We start from the raw sequence: 17,707 nt of genomic DNA, 5'->3' as shown, positions 1-17,707 counted from the left end.
ATGATTTGAATATGGAAGCTCAGGAAAACTCAATTTTTAAGCAATAAAATGATCATTTATGTTAAAAGTATTGATTGATTAGGTGTACAAAATGTGTCTAGAATGTTATTAAAATAAAAATTGTTCGAAAAATTTGCAATGGAGATAAGTACACCATTCGATTTAGCAGGACTTTTTCATATGTTAAGTATTTTATTTTAAAAGCAAATTAACAAAAAGTATGAAAATCGAGACATTTAGTATGATAGCTGTCAAATCTCTCACCATCAAAAAGCAGCGTTGAGCTTTCGTTGGATTTGTCTATTGTTTTTTTTATGTTTCATTCCGCCCGATGGAAGTGCTCTTACGCGTGTTTATTGATTTGCAAAATCTGTACATAGATGGGAAAACATCTGCAGCAACCAAATGTTATGTACTGATACTGAAATGCATGTAAGCGTCAAGTTAAACAGTGCCAGCTGGCCCCTTTGCTAATGTCAATATGTTTGCGTCAATGTGCTCTCTGTACTCGAAGTTGACGAACGTATACGTTCTTCGCGCTGTTGAATACCTCTTCTGACGCCGCCGCCGCCGCTGCAGCGATGATTGTAAAAAGTTCACCGTAAAATCAAAAGAATCGAGGTGATGATTGTAAAGTGACTAAATTCGGTGCAGTGAAAACATTGGGGAAACGAGAAAAAAAAGTCACTGCGGAAAAGATATTATCGAAAGAGTTGTTTTTGTTGTGCGGTTGTAGGCTAGGAAGAAACAGGAAAAAGCAGTCGCCGGAATGGAGGTTCTGGCTTCGGTCAGCTCGGTTCTATCGATGTTCGCGTTAACTCCCGTCATCAGCCTTATGTTCTTCATTATATTTCTGGCCTCGATTGGGAAATCCTTGGGTGTGCGCCGGATGTACGTGAGCCTACTGGTGAAGATTTTTGAGGTAAGATATTTTCACCTTTGTCTACTGATATCTATTTTGGGATGTCTATAATGCGTCGTGCCATGAAAAAAAGGTCGCGATGGCCACCGAAAAATCAATAAAGTTTATTAAATATCCTTGAATTTGCTCTAAAAGCTTAAATAACAATTTATAGCCGAGTTTTGGAAAACGTGCACGTAAGGCAAATTGTTATCAGCTGGAAATAACACATGATCCTTGCCGCGTATTGACACTTGCGACACTAGAATGCAATTTATGTAATCGGTTTCTTATCTCAGCCTACTTTTATTAGTTTCCATAACAAAACTCAACCTTAGGAGAAAGTAAAAATTCTAAATGGACAGGTATGTCCCACTTTACAAGCAATAGTTTCTCTCCACATGTCAATGGGAATCATTCCGTGACTATAAATCTAACTACACGCGCACATACATGCACTCCCAGAGTTCAATTTACTCATACTTTTATTGAACGCGCGGGGTTGTACGCGGCTTCTAAATCTGTGCAGCTGGCTCGAAGGCCAAGAACAACCCTCATTACTCGATCGCTGTGCGGTTGATGCTCTTGAACGAGCCTGGTAGCAGCAGCAGCAGTAGAGCTATAGGTTCCTAGGTGTCTATCATCCTTCGTTCATGCACTTGAATTATATTATCAATGCTGCCCGCGTTAGTAGCTACAACTAAAGGTAAACAAGGTTAATTACCAGCGGAAGTAAACACTCAGTTTCTAAGGGAGGCAACACTGTTGAACTTTGAATAGCTAAAATTTCGTTCTAGCAGAAGCATAATAAATTGTTTAAAAAAATAAATGATCAATAAACATATCCTGCTTATACTTTAAATTGTGTCCATCGCCACCCAAAAAAACTCGGGTGCCGGCGACAGCAGTGCGTGTACTTTGACCGTCGTCGACGACGACAGGCAAAAGTTCAAGGTCAATTCTGATAAGTGGCGACCGCGGCAGCGTCCAAATCACGCCACAGGCAGCGTGTGCGAAAACATGCTGCTTTCTAACAAGAAGTAATCATCGCAACGATCATCATGTGATTTACAGTATCATAATATTTTGTTTCTCAACCTGCTGCTGCTGTTACTCAACCAGGTTTAAAGTGCAATGCCGCGCAGATATCGACGACCAGCGACTGGTCCTTATCAGGGCTGGGAGGATTGGCTGATTGCAACACTTGTATTGTTAGTGAATTGATTTCTGTGTACTTCGCAACCGACAGGTGGAACGCTACGCCAACGCTATTTTGAGTACAGAAAGAATATACGATAAGATAGCTAGTTGGTATGAGCGTAAGTCAATTAATCTGCTTGTCGTATAATAAAATGTACAGACACCTATGAAACAAGTATATACCTTTTGACAATATTTTTAAAAAGATTTTTTTATTTTTGAAAAGACACTAGTATAGGCTTATATACCGATTTTGGATTTTTCTTAAACCCCCATAAGCTTGTTCCAAGGAAAAACTTTCGCAGAACTCGAATTTTATGTTAAAAGTAAGAAAATTAAAGCATGAAAAAATGTTTTTTGTTCATGATGCGATAATTGAAGTTCAGATAATGTAGGCTTCAGATAATTGAGTCTAGGCAGTATTTGTAGGTAATCGCAATTGAACACAACCCAACACCAATCTTGAATTCAATAGAGACAAAATTACTAAGTATTGTAGAATCCTCGCTCCCGTGAACACGTCCGTTCCATGCTGCAATCCAATCTAAAATGCCGATTGACATTTACTCTCTCGCTCCTGTTCGTTCGTTCATCTGACAGCTCTCTCCGCTTACACGCTGAACTTGGTTTACTAATTTTATGTGTAAATGCTACACTTGGAATAACTCATAACTCTACATCTCTCTCCTTGTCCGAAGAAAATAAACGAGAAAAAAATACTCCCTGATAAAACTGTCACAAAATAATCTAACACTATTCCATGATCCTTACAACTAAATTCGTCTTATTTAACATTATAAATCAATAAAGATTTGTCAATGCCGACATAATCCATCATTGAAGCTATTTTCCATTCCTTTTTATGAAGCAGATTCATTTCAATACGTTCCACTACATCTCCATAGTTTCCTAAACCAGCTACGGAGCAATCTTGTAATATCAACTATTTCAATGATATATGACCTATAGACCTCAACCCGAACTAGAAATTCGCTTATTCAACAACTGGGCCTGATCGCGTTTGCTTCCAAAAACCCAAGGCAGATTAACAATCAATCAATGGTTACAATTTCCTTTTTTTACTTCAACAACCACTATCACCTACTTATGGAGCAGAATTAAAGTTATGATCGCTTGTCTCACATAACACCTTTGCCTTCAATTCATTAAATCTTATGACCACATGTACAACTGAATCTTCTGTTATATTATTCTATTAATTTATAGACAACCCTGTCTACGGTTTAACTCTTTCTAGACATCACATGTAGGCAATGCTAGAATCGATTCTTATGAATATAAGTACCTCATCTCTCTCCTCTCCTTCTACAAAAAAAACTTATATTTATATCAAAAGAATAAACTTGCATATAACTGCCACAATCATACACCTCATAAACTTTCCTCAGGGATTCAATAAGCATATCATTAGCACTCGCCTTTTATCGAATGGGGAAGTAAAACGTCGGTCCATTTGTGTAAAAGAGGTTTTGGATGATTGACTATACATAACTTTCGGATGCCTAGAAACAATCAGAAACTTGCAACAGAGACCACAAAAGACCCGGGGGTCGTTAAAGTGGATTGCTTTGCTATCATTAGCACTCCAGTATACCTGAACTTAGTATCAACTGTCTTCCACAGTTGATCGAACTTATCTCATGCACAGCTCTCTGTTGTAATATCATACAGGTGTTAAAGTCTTCTTTTCCTTTCAGAGAGAACACAAACAAATAACCTCAACAGTCAGTCTTTCCTCCAGAAGACATGCTCTTTGACCAAATCCACACCATATATCTACCGTTACAGGTTCATCGTATCTCCTCGTTGGGCCCCATCCAAACATTGCTACCACTACTGAGTCTTCTATTTGTCAGCGCAGAGTTTCACTCGGTGCAACTTCCGAAATGACAACAATATCCAAAGCCATCCTTCCCTAGATCCTTCCTCTAGTAAACACCGTCAATACACACAATGTTGCGAGTCCGCTGTCTCGATGACACCTGTAAATTTCACGACCATCCTGATCCCTTGTTCAACCTCATCTCAAGCAACATGCCACCACAACCCCGCAACACACCACAAAGTAAGTGTGTTGCATCACGCGCACAACAAGGTTCGATATTGAAGACTTAAGACCAGAACAGCTAGCAGTCCATCCAGATGAAACCACACCATACGCACACTGAGAACAAGAGGAAGCACACATCTCTGTGTCTAGAACATTGGAGAACCACGCTACGGAAGAGTGCCACCGTGTGGCCAACTTCAAGCAGGTCGTGTAGACGGACCTGAAGCAGAAGAAGAAGCACATCCGCATAGCGCTCAACGGGACGACCCTACCGATGCAGCTGGATATTGCTTCCGACACCTCGCTGTGTGCCATGAATCTGGATCAACACCACGAATAGCTTGGACGCTGCAAGACAGTTCTGCGTGCCATGAATCTAAAAGCAGCGCTCGCACACACAATATGCAAGACAACGAGGCCGTCGTCGCCTTGGATCAACGCGTCGATCTGGCCGTCTCGAATCGCTCGAATCAAACCAACGATGCACACCGCACGGAGCCCTCCGAAAGTGTTCCCGGACTCGACGACGCCATCAAGCTTGCCGACACCGCCGACACCAGTTCCTGGGCCAACGCCGCTCATCCTTGGTTGGTGGCCCTGTGGACATTCCGGAAGCTCTCAACGAAGATCATGCATCACATCTCTCTGGTCACAGATCATCCCACATACATCGCCTGGTTCAAGAAGCATCTCAAGCCGTCAAGCGTCGATCGCGGACCACACCTGGCTTGGCCACCGCGAGACAATCTTAAACGGTTACATCCAGATGCTCGTCCACCGGTGAAGCTATCCACTAGCAAGAAGATTGGCCGTCCGCCAAATCTCCTAAAGGGGAAGATGTAGTAGGCCATGCTAACTACCAGCACTCCCAGTACAGTTCGTTCCCGACTACCCAACAAGTCGGACACAATAAACAGTTTCATCAGCAACAACTGTCTTTCACTGTAGCCTAGCAACGGCTACAACATCAACATATCTTGATTTCTGTCCTACCTAGCCACCTCAAATGCATTGTCAAGAGCTGTCAAACCCCTCACGTCTTTCAGTAAGATGTCAACTTACGTATTTTCTCCCGTGGACAAATTTCGCTTCACGCTTGACATATGCGGACATCGGTCACAACATCACCGAATTCATTCTCTCATCTGTAGGAAATCTCAACCAGGGATCGAGTCGAGCTTTTCAGGCCTCTCTGCGTGCAACTGTCAAAACTGTAAACAATGTAAACAACAAATGTATTGCACCTCTTTCTTTGTATCCGTCCTTCCCCCTTCAATTGGTCTCGTTCCTGTTTCTCTGGATTTGGCGCTTCGGGCTTCAACCGGTCCCGCTCTTTTATTTATGTGGCGCTTCGGGCTTCATCCGGTCCCGCTCTTTTATTTACGTGGCGCTTCGGGCTTCAACCGGTCCCGCTCTTTTATTTACGTGGCGCTTCGGGCTTCAACCGGTCCCGCTCTTTTATTTACGTGGCGCTTCGGGCTTCAACCGGTCCCGCTCTTTTATTTACTCACAAATAGCAAAACAACAACAACAAAACCAAACTTCAAATTTATCATCAAATACAGCTTTCAGGCGGCCTCACCTCACTCACTCGTTGCGCCACTGACATGTTCACTCTTCTCACCTGAATCAAAACATATCTTAGGTCATCCGCTGACCCACCAAATAGCAAAACAAAAAAAAATCACAACAATCAAATTGTATCGTACCGGCTGCGCCAATTGTAGAATCCTCGTTCCCGTGAACACGTCCGTTCCATGCTGCAATCCAATCTAAACTGCCGATTGACATTTACTCTCTCGCTCCTGTTCGTTCGTTCATCTGACAGCTCTCTCCGCTTACACGCTGAACTTGGTTTACTAATTTTATGTGTAAATGCTACACTTGGAATAACTCATAACTCTACAAGTATGTTCTCAACTTAAACTATTCTTCATCAACAAATTGACAGCTCGATCGATTTTACTGTTTCGTGTCAATCGATTCCATTTTTTTAAACTCTTGTAACGAGCTTCTACGGCTTGCGATTCCCAAGATATGCAGATAAAAGATCGGAAATTTTATGCCTTTTCCGATGCCACATAGGTTGACTTGTGAATTGTGGACCGGTTCGGATGTCGGTGGATTTTCCGACGACGTAATTCCGGATTGGTACGAAATTCCAACGAAAAATCTATTCTATTGATACAAAGACCCCCAAAACGGTGTTATACCCACTACAGAATGTTTATTTAGCAATTCTATGGGCATATATTGACATTTAGATAAGTTTCATATAAAACAAGCCTTACCCGGCAAACTTCGTTCTGCCTTTTTTCGTTTGTTGACGTTTTTTGATGTTTCGCCTATTCAGCCTCCTGTGATCAAAATATGATTTTACGTAACCTTCACCATACAATTTTCCGATGCTCCGGAATCGGTTCCAGAGTGGCCAAACTGTCAATGAGTCAGCGTAAGAACCTTCTTTGGACTTATACGAACCCAACGCAACAAAAAGGACCTCGATCCGACGCTCCGTATTGAACTGATTCGCGTTCGAACAAAATTGTCGAAATTTTTAATGTATGTACATATATAGATTTCCAGAGTTGTATAAACTTTTATACTAAGTATTTAGTAAACTTTGTATTCAATCCAAATTATTTTTTCAGTCAAGGATGCATATTTGGAGTTGGGAGACTGGATTTATGGTGATTTGTCAGCAGATAACTTTATTTATGTTAATTTTTCGAAAGGTGTACAAACTTTTTTTGCACCCTTTTTGATTTCTGCAATAGTATTTGTTTTATAACTTTTTATAGAAATCATCTTTTCATGAGCTTTTTGTAGCAAAATGTTCGGCATGAGTTTCTGAACAAAAGTTAGTACTAGGTTTCTGTCAAACTTTAAATTGTTTACATGTTTCATCACAAAATGTGCATAGTGCCCAAGGGGAGTAAATACTTTTTTTACATACTGTACATATGAAAGTTTCTCCTATTTCAATTTAGTATTGTTATACAGTATGTAAAAAAAGTATTTACACCTCTTGGGCACTATGCACATATTGTGATGAAACGTTTCGTTCAGATACTCATGCCAAACAGTTTGATACAAAAAAGCTCATTAAAAGATGATTTCTATAAAAAGTTCTAAAACAAATACTATTGCACCTTTCGAAAAATTAACATAAACAAAGTTACGTATTGTAATTGTAATTTGTTGATTTATTGGGTACGATAACTTGCTAGTTAACACTTTTGATCAGGTCAAGGAAGACACTTTAAGAAATAGGAAAATTACAAAGGAACAAAAATAAACTTGACAAAGTACTCTAACTGTAAGGGTCACAAAATTAGTTTCGAATGGTTTTTTAAATGCACTTTGAAGGCCAACAATGTCAGCTGACCTTTTAGCTCCGCAGGGAGGTTATTCCAACACGTGGTTCCGGCGACGAGCACACTTTTTCCGCTCATCGTCGTGTGTCTCGGGATGATGAACGAGCTGGTCCGGTCTAACTGTCCTCTCACCAGATGTTGTTGGAGGTACTCCGGCAAGTTTTCATCGTACCCCTTCTTCATGAAACAGCTTGTCCGAAGTTGGCAGTTGATCGGCAAATCCTGTCCAAGTAGGGTGTGTCGCACTGCTGCGGTTGTATACAAAACGCACTGCCGACGTGAAGCACCGGTGGAGTTGCTCCTTAAGCGCCGCGGAGAGCCCGTGATAGTAGACAATGTCACAGTAGGTAAACATCGGTACTATCACAGCTAGGACCAGCTTGGGGGGGGGTTGAGAGAGGACCGCCGCAAAGCGACGGAACGTCCTCAGGATGTTATAGACTCTCTGGGTCACACTGTTGGTTTGATGCTTTCAGGTCATGTTGTTGTCCAGCTGGAGATCAAGATTGACAACTTTCTCGCACAGTGGAACAACTTCCCCGCTGAATATGACGTCCGTGTGGGTTTGAACGGAACCTGCTTTGGTGAAGACGATGGCCTGTGTTTTTTTGGGGTTTGGGTGCAGTTGATTTTGGTTGGCCCAGTTTTTTTATCGCAGCTAAGTCGGTGTACCATCGGTGACATCCCGTACAGCTGACACTTTTGCGCCGTGACGGACGCTTTACTTTCTTTGGCCAAGGAACGATGCGACCAACTTTTAGCGGCGCTCGAGAACCTGGATTCCCAATTCAGCTTGTTCTCAAGCAGGTGGTGGTCGACGCAGTTGAACGCAAGCGAAAAGTCGACAAGTACCATGACGGTCAAATAAATCCAATCTCCGAACTCCAAATAGGCATCCTTGACTGATTAAAAAATAATTTGGATTGAATATAAAGTTTACTAACTACTTAGTATAAAAGATTATATAACTCTGAAAATTCTATGTAAAACTTAATTTTGCAAACTTTTAATTCAACTTAATGTCAATTTATTACCATAGAATTGCTAAATAAACATGTTGAAGTTGGTATAACACCGTATTGGTGGTCTTTGTATCGATAGAATAGATTTTTCGTTGGAATTTCGTACCAACCCGGAATTACGTCGTCGGAAAATACGCCGGCATCCGAACCGATCCACGATTCACTAGTCAACCTAAGTGGCACCGGTAAGGGCATAAAATTTCCGATCTTTTGATACCCATACATCTAGGTGTTATACGTGAGCAAAAAGTAAGTTTGATACACGAGAACAAAAATCACGAAAGTCCATAAATTTTTGGCAGGTTGCTCAAACGAAACCATAACATATTTTATGGCGCTAAACGCGTGGTTTGATTGATTGTGATTGACCACCGTCTTGGTAGAAAAAGTTGAAAAAGCAATAAATTTGATTAGTATTTGATGAAAACAAACATGCTGAATTCCTGACATAACTAGTATAAAGTTATTTTTTCAACACTTTTGTGATAATTTGTCAACAGCATGCCAAATGTAGCTTTTCTGTGGACCCTACTATTTTTAGGACCTTTATTTTGATAATCTTTTGCTATTCCACCAGTAAAAGTAGTTAATTTTAAACAAAAACTGCATTTCAAGACTATTTTTTCCAGAGCAGCAAAACACTGCCTCCAAGTTGCCTGTTCCTTAATTGTGGGGTGTTATTGTGCCTCCCACAATTGTGGAACACCTGAATTTAACTGCAATTTTATTTTAAAAAATGTTATCAGACCATTAATAAACCATAACTAAGCTTGAGTTTCATTGGTGTTCAGTGTAAAAAGGCCGTGGCAACCTTTTGCGGAGGTCCTTTTGGGTTTTAACAGAGGTTTATCGGGGTTCTTGGGAGGCTGTTATGACTAAGTTGTTTTAATGATGGTTTTGGCTGATAGGTTTTATAGCGGTTGTGACAGCTTTGATAAACCGTAGAATGTTACTTGGGTCACCTCGTAACACCCGGAAATGAGATTAATTGTATCAGCATATTAAAAATATGATACAAACTATACTTTCCCAGTATTTCGCTGAGCGGGTAATGGATTGAAAGAATCTTAAACGTGTACTTGTTCACGTTTTTCTCATTACAAATGATTTTAATAAGGTCCCTTTTTAAGATTATAACCAGCCAAACAACCTTGATAAGCGGGGATTTGCCCGTGTTTATCTTTAATAAAAAAAACTTCAAAACAAAGCAAGACTATTTGCCGAACGGTTATCACCGTCATTAATACTTTTTGGAATTAGATAAAGAATGACGCCAATCAATTGAAATATTGATAACGATTATTTGGGGAAATCCATATTTTTATTTACGCGTTTTAACCCTGTACTGCCCAATTTTTTTTTTGAAGGTGTTTATTTTTTCTGTGTTCAGTAGGAGATTTTAAGCAACTTTTGTTCTACGAAAAACTTTACTTCTCTTGTTTTATGTTTTTCTTGTTTTATTTTTAGTATTTTAATTTGCATTTATCTTCTTTAGTTTATGTTTGTTTTTAGTAGTATTTGGCCTATTCTACCACCTCCTATCATTACATTTTGCCTATCTAATTTTTTCACGTTTTTACAGTCACTTTTCAATTTTTTGCATGTTTTCACATTTTCTGCTATAGCATGGCACCATAATCATTTAAATTGCAAAAAAATGCGTAGAGGCATAGTCTGGGACAGAACAAAAAATTACTGAATACTTCTTTTTACTGAAAATATAGGAAATGTTAGTAAAAAACACAGCCAAAGTTGACCCCTAAAAAAATGACATTTTTAAAAACATTGGCAAAGTCACATAAAACAAATTAACCTTCCAACCCTAAAATTTTCTAAAATTTTAAGAGTTCTTCCTTCCAGTGCATCAAAAATCAGTTGGAAAATTGATTTTTGGCGATTTTTTAGATCGAAGCCCGTCTAAAGGCGGGGTTATGTTGTAGAGGGTTAACTTGACGTCCTAGACGCACTTTCACGTATACATATCGACTTAGAATCAAAGTCTGAGCAAATGTCTGTGCGTGTGTAGGGATGTTGATCAAAAAATTGTCACTCGACTATCTCCGGACTGGCTGAACGGATTTTGACCATTGTGACCGCATTCGATCCGTCTTGGGGTCCCATAGTCGCTATCAGGTTAAGTACTTCAGAAGTTATGCTAACAAAACGATTTAGGCTAAAGTTCGCAAGATTGTAAAAAGGGTGGTTTTTGTAAGAAAACCTGTTTTTAGAAAAATATTTGAAAGTCCGTTCCAACCATTCCAAAAGTCCAAAACATTGAAGATCTGACAACCGTATCAAAAGTTATTAGCCCTTAAATGTTTTTAAATAATTAGTTATTTATACACTTTTTGGAGGCCGAATCACAGATATTTTCATGAAAACGTTGTCCGGATCGAGCATGCGACCCATCGTTGGATGGGTAATCAGAAGACATTTTCAACAAGCCCAAAAGATTGATGATCCTAATAACCCTATTTGAAAAAATAAGTGATAAAGCTCAATAATGATTGTGAGGAAGGCATCAACCAACTTACGGTGGATTAAGTAACGTTTTCTTTAAACTTATCGTCTGTTTCCATAGTATGGCCGTCAAAATATCGAGTCCATCCGGAAGCAACAGTTTGCCAACCTGGACACATCGGACACGGATGACGGCAGCACCCAAGCTGGCAAAGAAACCGCCGATGCTGGTTCCGAGGGCGACAAACCGGACTGCGCCAGCAAACTCAACGGTAACGCCAACAAGCATCTCTCGAACGGTGATCTCGCCAACGGAGGCAACTCGGTCATAAGTCGTGTTGAGTCGCTTATTCTGCTGCCGGACGTCGACGGCACCCGGAGCAAGAGCCGCGAATCGAATCACGAGGACGGGGTAAGTTGTTTCTGGGATTTGGTGGTTTGAAGTTTTGTACTATGATATTATTTGTGTTTGTTTTAGCAAAATGACTCTTTAGAGTTTAAATTATCAAACTGTTTGGATTACGTTAAATCCGGAATGGAAGCAATCATCGAAGATGAAGTGACAAGTAGATTCGAGGCAGAAGAGCTGAAGAATTGGAATCTGCTCACTCGCACGAACCGGCATTATGAATTTATATCGTTGAAACTAACCATTATCTGGGTGTTTGGGTTCTTCATTCGATATGTTATTCTAATGCCAAGTAGAGTATTTATCTGTTTCGTTGGGGTAAGTATTTGGAAAGAGCTCAACTTCATTGACCACACGTGACAAGATCAACAACAAAATCAAACAAAAGACATCTAAAGTGAATCCTTGCAGTACAGCTTTCAAAATTAATTTTCCTAGGTCGTCTATTGCGTGATAGGATTTGCCATTGTCGGCATAATACCCCAGCGGAAGCTGCGAGTGCGCGCGAATGATTATGTGTTCAAACGTACGTTCCGCATAATCTGCCGCTCCTTGTCCGCGGTGATTAGATTCCACAACGCCCAGTTCAAGCCAAAAAATTGTGGCTTTTGCGTCGCGAATCATACGACTCCAATTGATATTGCAATTCTTTCAACAGACCACTCCTACTCTTTGGTAAATTTTGCTAGAAATTTTATATTTTATTTATTTCAAAACTATTCTTCCTGGATAAAAATCTGTCGAATGTTGGCTTAAACATGTTCCATATTGTGGCGTCTAGCAAAAAGACTATCTCTGGAATGCTTTGATCGACCTCTCTTATTCGCATTTTTCAAGGTACAGTTTCATTTTGTAAATACCATCAAAATTTAAAACAAAGAAATATCCATTTGCGTAGAATTCACTTCTTCGGAGAACTGCTCAATTCGACCACTCTTCATTGTGAACGTTTCCCAAACTGCATAATTGGCACCACAACACACAAAATACACAAATAAAAAATAAAACACCCGCGCATAAACATTTCACAACGAAACGAATGATCACCTCATTGTAAATATGCTCAAATATCATCTTTAATCATTGCCATCCCCCCCTCATTTAGGTCATGTGGTTGACATTATGCACGGCACTGGTCGGTTGCATACCGGAAGGACCCACCAAACGATGGATGGTGAAGATGGTTTTGATACAGTGCTTCGGTGTACTCTCGAGTGCCCTGTCGTCCGTTGTCAATTATCATAACTTAGAGAATCGCCCATTAAACGGCATCTGCGTGGCGAACCACACAAGTCCCATCGATGTGTTAATGTTAATGTGTGATAACTGTTATTCGTTGGTGAGTAATTTTCTTCTCGAATCCATTCAAACATGAATCTGCACGAACTAGGGATTCCTGGTAACTTTCTAAATTAACTCTAAATTGCATCTCAAAACTCTTCTCGATAATTTAGTTTGGATTTTTAGATAATGCTTTACTTTTTTGTTAGATTGGGCAAAGACACGGCGGCTTTTTAGGAGTATTGCAGCGAGCTCTGGCACGGGCTTCGCCACACATCTGGTTCGAGCGTGCGGAAGCAAAAGACAGAATGGCAGTTGCTAAAAGGTAATACTGGTTTGCTGCAAATTGTGCAGTTGTTAACTGAGCCCCCTGTAAGTTACAGGCTGTAACGCGTAACACAAGGTCTTTTTGCAAATTTTTATGAGTGCTTATTAGAGTGTAACAAAATTGACTTTTTGGCGGGCATTCAGGGGTTTGTTCCGGTGGGCATACTGAGCCCAAATCCCAAATATGAGCTTGATTGGACGTAACAGGAGTGAGCGCTCCGCCCTTCAATTTTAAATAGGATTTGACCCGTAAAAATACTTTTTTTTCCCAAAATTTCTATTTTTGACATCACTAGCGTGTAGGCCAGATCCTTGTGCATCTTTTGGTATAAATAACATTGAAATTTGGAGCACCCTGAAGTTCGGTACAGACCTTCAAAGTTTGGCATTTTTTCGAAAAATCGGGGGTCCTGATTGCTCAAAATCAACCACTCCATTCGCGAGCACAAATAGCAGGCGACGCAATACTGCCCTGATGAATTCCTACCGTTTGTCACTTTCACACCATTCGCTCCCGAACACTCTCTTTTCTACTCTCCGTCTCTCTCTGATCGGCTCAGAATCCGAACGGCTCAGGCAGGCCGAACGTCATCGATCACTCTGAACTGAGAACATTTTTTCTCTGATGCGCTACATTATACTCATTGATTTGGGTTGCCAAAAATCAATGTTATCAATTAAATTGTGCATTTATTTTGATTTCATAACATTATAGACACCATTCAAAGAAACTTTCACCAAGAAAAAATCAAATTGATTGCAAACTGAGGGCATGAAGACAAAAAGACTGCCGCGCTGGCATTTTTTGAGAATGGCTCTTCGCTGAGCATGGTAGTGTGTGAGTGTTGTATAGCGACGGAGAAGGCAAAAATTTTCACGATGTATTTGTTCGCTGAGTGAACAGTTCGGATCACTCGCTGGCTGCTTGCGAGTATCATTCGCTCATGAATGCTAGCAGGTTAGAATAGGTGACGAATGGATAGGCGATGAGTGAGTGGTTTCTGTTCATTGAACCGAAAATCAGGACCCTTGCAGGAAACCTTCTCTATAAATGCCACTTTTCGTGAGTGATCGCTTAAAATTTCGTTAAAAATTGCAGGCACAAAAGAGCGTTGAAAGAAATGTTCACAAAAAGCTGCTCTACTGGGTAGTGTACTTGGTTTTATTTAGTAAATTTCAAGGAACACTCCAGATTATCCAGCATCATTCAAAATCAAATACGATCGCTTATTAGGTTTAAAATGAGTTTATTTCCCCTACTCTCGAAGTTAAGCTAAATGATTTTCTAAACAAAATAAAACACTTTTCTTTGCACAACTGACCGTAAAGATACAGTAAAGTATAACATTTCAAAATGTAGTTTGGAAAATGTCAAAAATGTACTAAATAGCCCATCCGATTATGGAAAAATATAAATTCTCTTGCCCGATTAAACTTTGGACGGCGTTTCTTATGTGATTTTTGGTAGCATACTCGAGATTGATGTTTGAGGATAAAACATGATCTGCCAAAACTATAAGCTCTCATATTCATGATTTAAGCTCAGCACCCAGTGGAAAATTATGGGAAAAATAATATTTTTTGTTCCGCAGACTGAAAGAGCACGTGTCGGATCCTAACAATCCACCGATTCTGATTTTCCCCGAGGGTACTTGCATCAACAACACTTCTGTAATGCAATTCAAAAAAGGAAGTTTCGAAGTTGGAGGTGTGATCTACCCAGTTGCGATAAAGTAAGTCGGCTGAACGTGAGCCTCTTCGCATGTAAGCTAACTTTTTTTCGAAACATTTCCAGATACGATGCACGGTTCGGAGACGCGTTCTGGAACAGCTCGCGATATTCGATGATGCAGTATTTATACATGATGATGACATCGTGGGCAATAGTATGTGATGTCTGGTATCTTCCTCCGATGACGCGCGGAGAGGACGAATCCGCGATCGACTTTGCCAACCGGGTGAAGGGCGTAATCGCGAAACAGGGCGGTCTGGTCGACCTGGTGTGGGACGGCCAGCTGAAGCGCATGAAGCCAAAGAAGGAATGGATGGAGAAGCAGCAGGAAGAGTTTACCAAACGACTCAAGGGAGAATGAGTCACAACAACCAAGGCGAAGTACGGAGACACAGGTTGACCCAGTCAAGCAAGAATTTCAATTTATGCCAATATGCTCGATATCATGTGCATGTGCAGCTTTCTGCTATCATTTTCGAGAGTTTACGTGAATTTTTATTATTGTAGAATAAATACTCTATCTTCAAATGCGAAATTTCAGGGACAAATATTGCAAATGACCTGTTTTACAGACATCTATCGAATTTTAATCAATCCAGCACCCGAAAAGTTATCTGTGATCTTTGAAAAGGGTTGCTATAGTAGAATAAACTCTACAATTATGTCGACGCACTAGTATGCTAATATTTACAAGCACTAGAAAACAAAATGTGACTCGTTGAAAGCATTGCACAACACCGAATTTGGGCCTAAAAATACTACTTGAAAAAACTACAATCTGAATTAAGAAAAATAAACTATGCTTATCCATAATTTCTCGGAAGTTAGGATTCCAGCTTGTTGTGCAGTGTAACATCATTTTATAGTTGTTTGATGCCTGATGGACGTTTTTTCAATTATTTCAAGACAAAATGAACCTTTTCGCGCCCCCAATTGTGGATTAACCAAATAAGAATCTGATACTATTCAGTAACTCTCTACCTACCTGGGCTATTCTAGCTTTCAATCAAACCTGAAATTTTCGATTCGATTGAGAATTTGAAAAAAAGCTCTATATATTTTTTTCTCTGCTTTAAACTATTTTCTAAATTTTCATCTTTCACGTGAAATTAACAATTAAAATAAATACAGAACCAACGTTGTCTGTTGTCGATTATGCATTAGTACAGCTGGTAAAGCCAATTGATGTTGTGGGTCCTAATTTGCACTAAATAGAATAACTAAGTGATATGCGCAGTCTAAACCTCAACATTAAGCTTTTTTGAAAATGCGGCAAAGCCCTATGTATTATATCGTTTAGTACACACCACATATTTGACTCATTGTAATATATGAAATAGAGAAATTTACTAAATAAGACTGAACAAAACTATTTTTGACTAAGATTAATGGCATGGTCGCTGTGCGAGTCGAGCAACTGATAATTCATCGAAAACAAAAAGCGGTGGAAGGCTTAGTGATAGTATTTAGCTTTTTCGGTGCATTTAGTTTACGGGCACAATACCAATGTGAATTTTTCAGTTTTGTTTTAGTTACAAAAAAATAGTCACAATACGTCAATTTATACGATGCTGCAAAACAAGAAGGAGAAAGAGAGATGGACAATCACACACCACAGCTTAGTTTGGTAACAAATCGGTTGTAAATTTATCAAATTTTAAGCGCACAAATCAAAAGACAGACAACTCAGTGTTATTGTGCAGATCGCGATTTAAAGAAGGCGTCCATATTCTCTACAAGAAAGACAGTAGTTCCTCCAGCCAAATCTTATCACGAAATTGGGTAGGTTTCCTTCAAAAAACCTTCATCATATTTGCGGGTAGATCGTTCCAGTTGTAAAAAAAGAAGTCAAATCAGTGTTTTAACAATATTCAAATCACAAATATTGTGTAGTGCACCATCGTACCTACTAGGAGTTGTTTGAGTACATGATTTCAATTTTCATTCTTCAAAAGAACGGCTGCCCAAACCAGTCCTATTACAGCAGTGTAGACTTTCCAGTGCTCCAGTAAGTAGTGACTACGATATTCGGTTCGAGCCATCGATTGAAATAAAAATAAGATTTTTGTTAAATTCCCGGTCTTTTTTTTATCTCTCTATATGCTTCTTCTTCAATCTTTCATGAAAATCCAGAAGACCCCGTGGCACGGTGGTTAGCTGCTTCGGCTGCCGATCCCTCATGTATGGGCCTAAGGGCCCGGATTCGATTCCCTCCCATCTCCTCTGGGTGTTCTGTGTTTGTCCCGTTCAGTTAGTAGATTCAGTCTGAAAAGACTGTGTGATTGTCTATTTATTTATAAAATCGCCCCATTGCGATATGTAATAAACTTAATCCCCAGTGGTTGGGCACCCTTCTCGTTTGACACTTTTTTAGTTTCGATGGGGTTGACAAAGTCAAACTAAAAAGTGACGGACAGTCACTTTCTACACGGGACTCACACTTACTATCAAACTAAATGTTTGGTAATGTGTATGAGTTCCATGAAAAGAGGGTGTCAAACTAAAAAGTGACCCCGTCCGTTTGACAACTATTGGGGTTTCAGTGTAATTCGGAGAAAAAAAAAAGAGATAATGCAAATCCACCCTCAACTATAAAATCATTCCAAACTTGTTTAATGTAATATTTTCCCAGTAAATGTTTTTTTTTGCAAGTTTTTACTGAACCATTTTTAGCGATAAACCACGCTCCATACAAAAAGTTGAAATTTTGTATGGAGAAAAAGCCACGGAGGCGGTGTGTGTACCGTTATCTAGGGCGAATCGGGACATTTAATGGTTTTAAATTTGGAAATGGATGTACACATTTTGTTGGTCTTTGTCTGTTCTTACCTAAACCAACCAGAAAATGTGTCGATGTGTCCTGATTCGTCCCAGTTGACGGTATTACTCGATTTCTTCGGCACTGGCTGAACCGATTTTGACCGTTT

The 17,707-nt window shown here is 39.8% G+C and overlaps 1 protein-coding gene across 2 annotated transcripts; it reads left to right on the top strand.

Moving 5' to 3' along the window:
- Positions 1-489: 489 nt before the first annotated feature.
- Positions 490-16,853, top strand: LOC120422716 (glycerol-3-phosphate acyltransferase 3-like). Of its 2 annotated transcripts, none has more exons than XM_039586242.2 (7): positions 490-922; positions 11,153-11,443; positions 11,510-11,758; positions 11,879-12,115; positions 12,931-13,046; positions 14,641-14,781; positions 14,844-16,853. In XM_039586242.2, the coding sequence occupies exons 1-7, from the start codon at positions 770-772 to the stop codon at positions 15,139-15,141; spliced, it is 1,485 nt and encodes a 494-aa protein (XP_039442176.1). In that variant the 5' UTR covers positions 490-769; the 3' UTR covers positions 15,142-16,853. The 2 variants fall into 2 exon arrangements, with proteins under 2 accessions (XP_039442176.1, XP_039442177.1); XM_039586243.2 differs by lacking the exon at positions 11,879-12,115 and adding an exon at positions 12,546-12,779 and having other exon boundaries at positions 491-922.
- The last annotated feature ends 854 nt before the right edge of the window (positions 16,854-17,707 follow it).

The sequence above is a fragment of the Culex pipiens genome, chromosome 3 (genome assembly GCF_016801865.2).
Source record: "Culex pipiens pallens isolate TS chromosome 3, TS_CPP_V2, whole genome shotgun sequence".
NCBI lineage: Eukaryota > Metazoa > Arthropoda > Insecta > Diptera > Culicidae > Culex > Culex pipiens.
This window is presented reverse-complemented; position numbering and strand designations above follow the sequence as displayed.

What these genes read in the sequence shown, in the direction of transcription:
- LOC120422716 (XM_039586242.2), top strand. Translation starts at nt 770, where the DNA reads ATGGAGGTTCTGGCTTCGGTCAGCTCGGTTCTATCGATGTTCGCGTTA. An exon ending in AATCGAATCACGAGGACGGG is followed by an intron (nt 11,444 to 11,509) that starts GTAAGTTGTTTC and finishes TGTTTGTTTTAG; the next exon opens with CAAAATGACTCTTTAGAGTT. An exon ending in CAGACCACTCCTACTCTTTG is followed by an intron (nt 12,116 to 12,930) that starts GTAAATTTTGCT and finishes CTTTTTTGTTAG; the next exon opens with ATTGGGCAAAGACACGGCGG.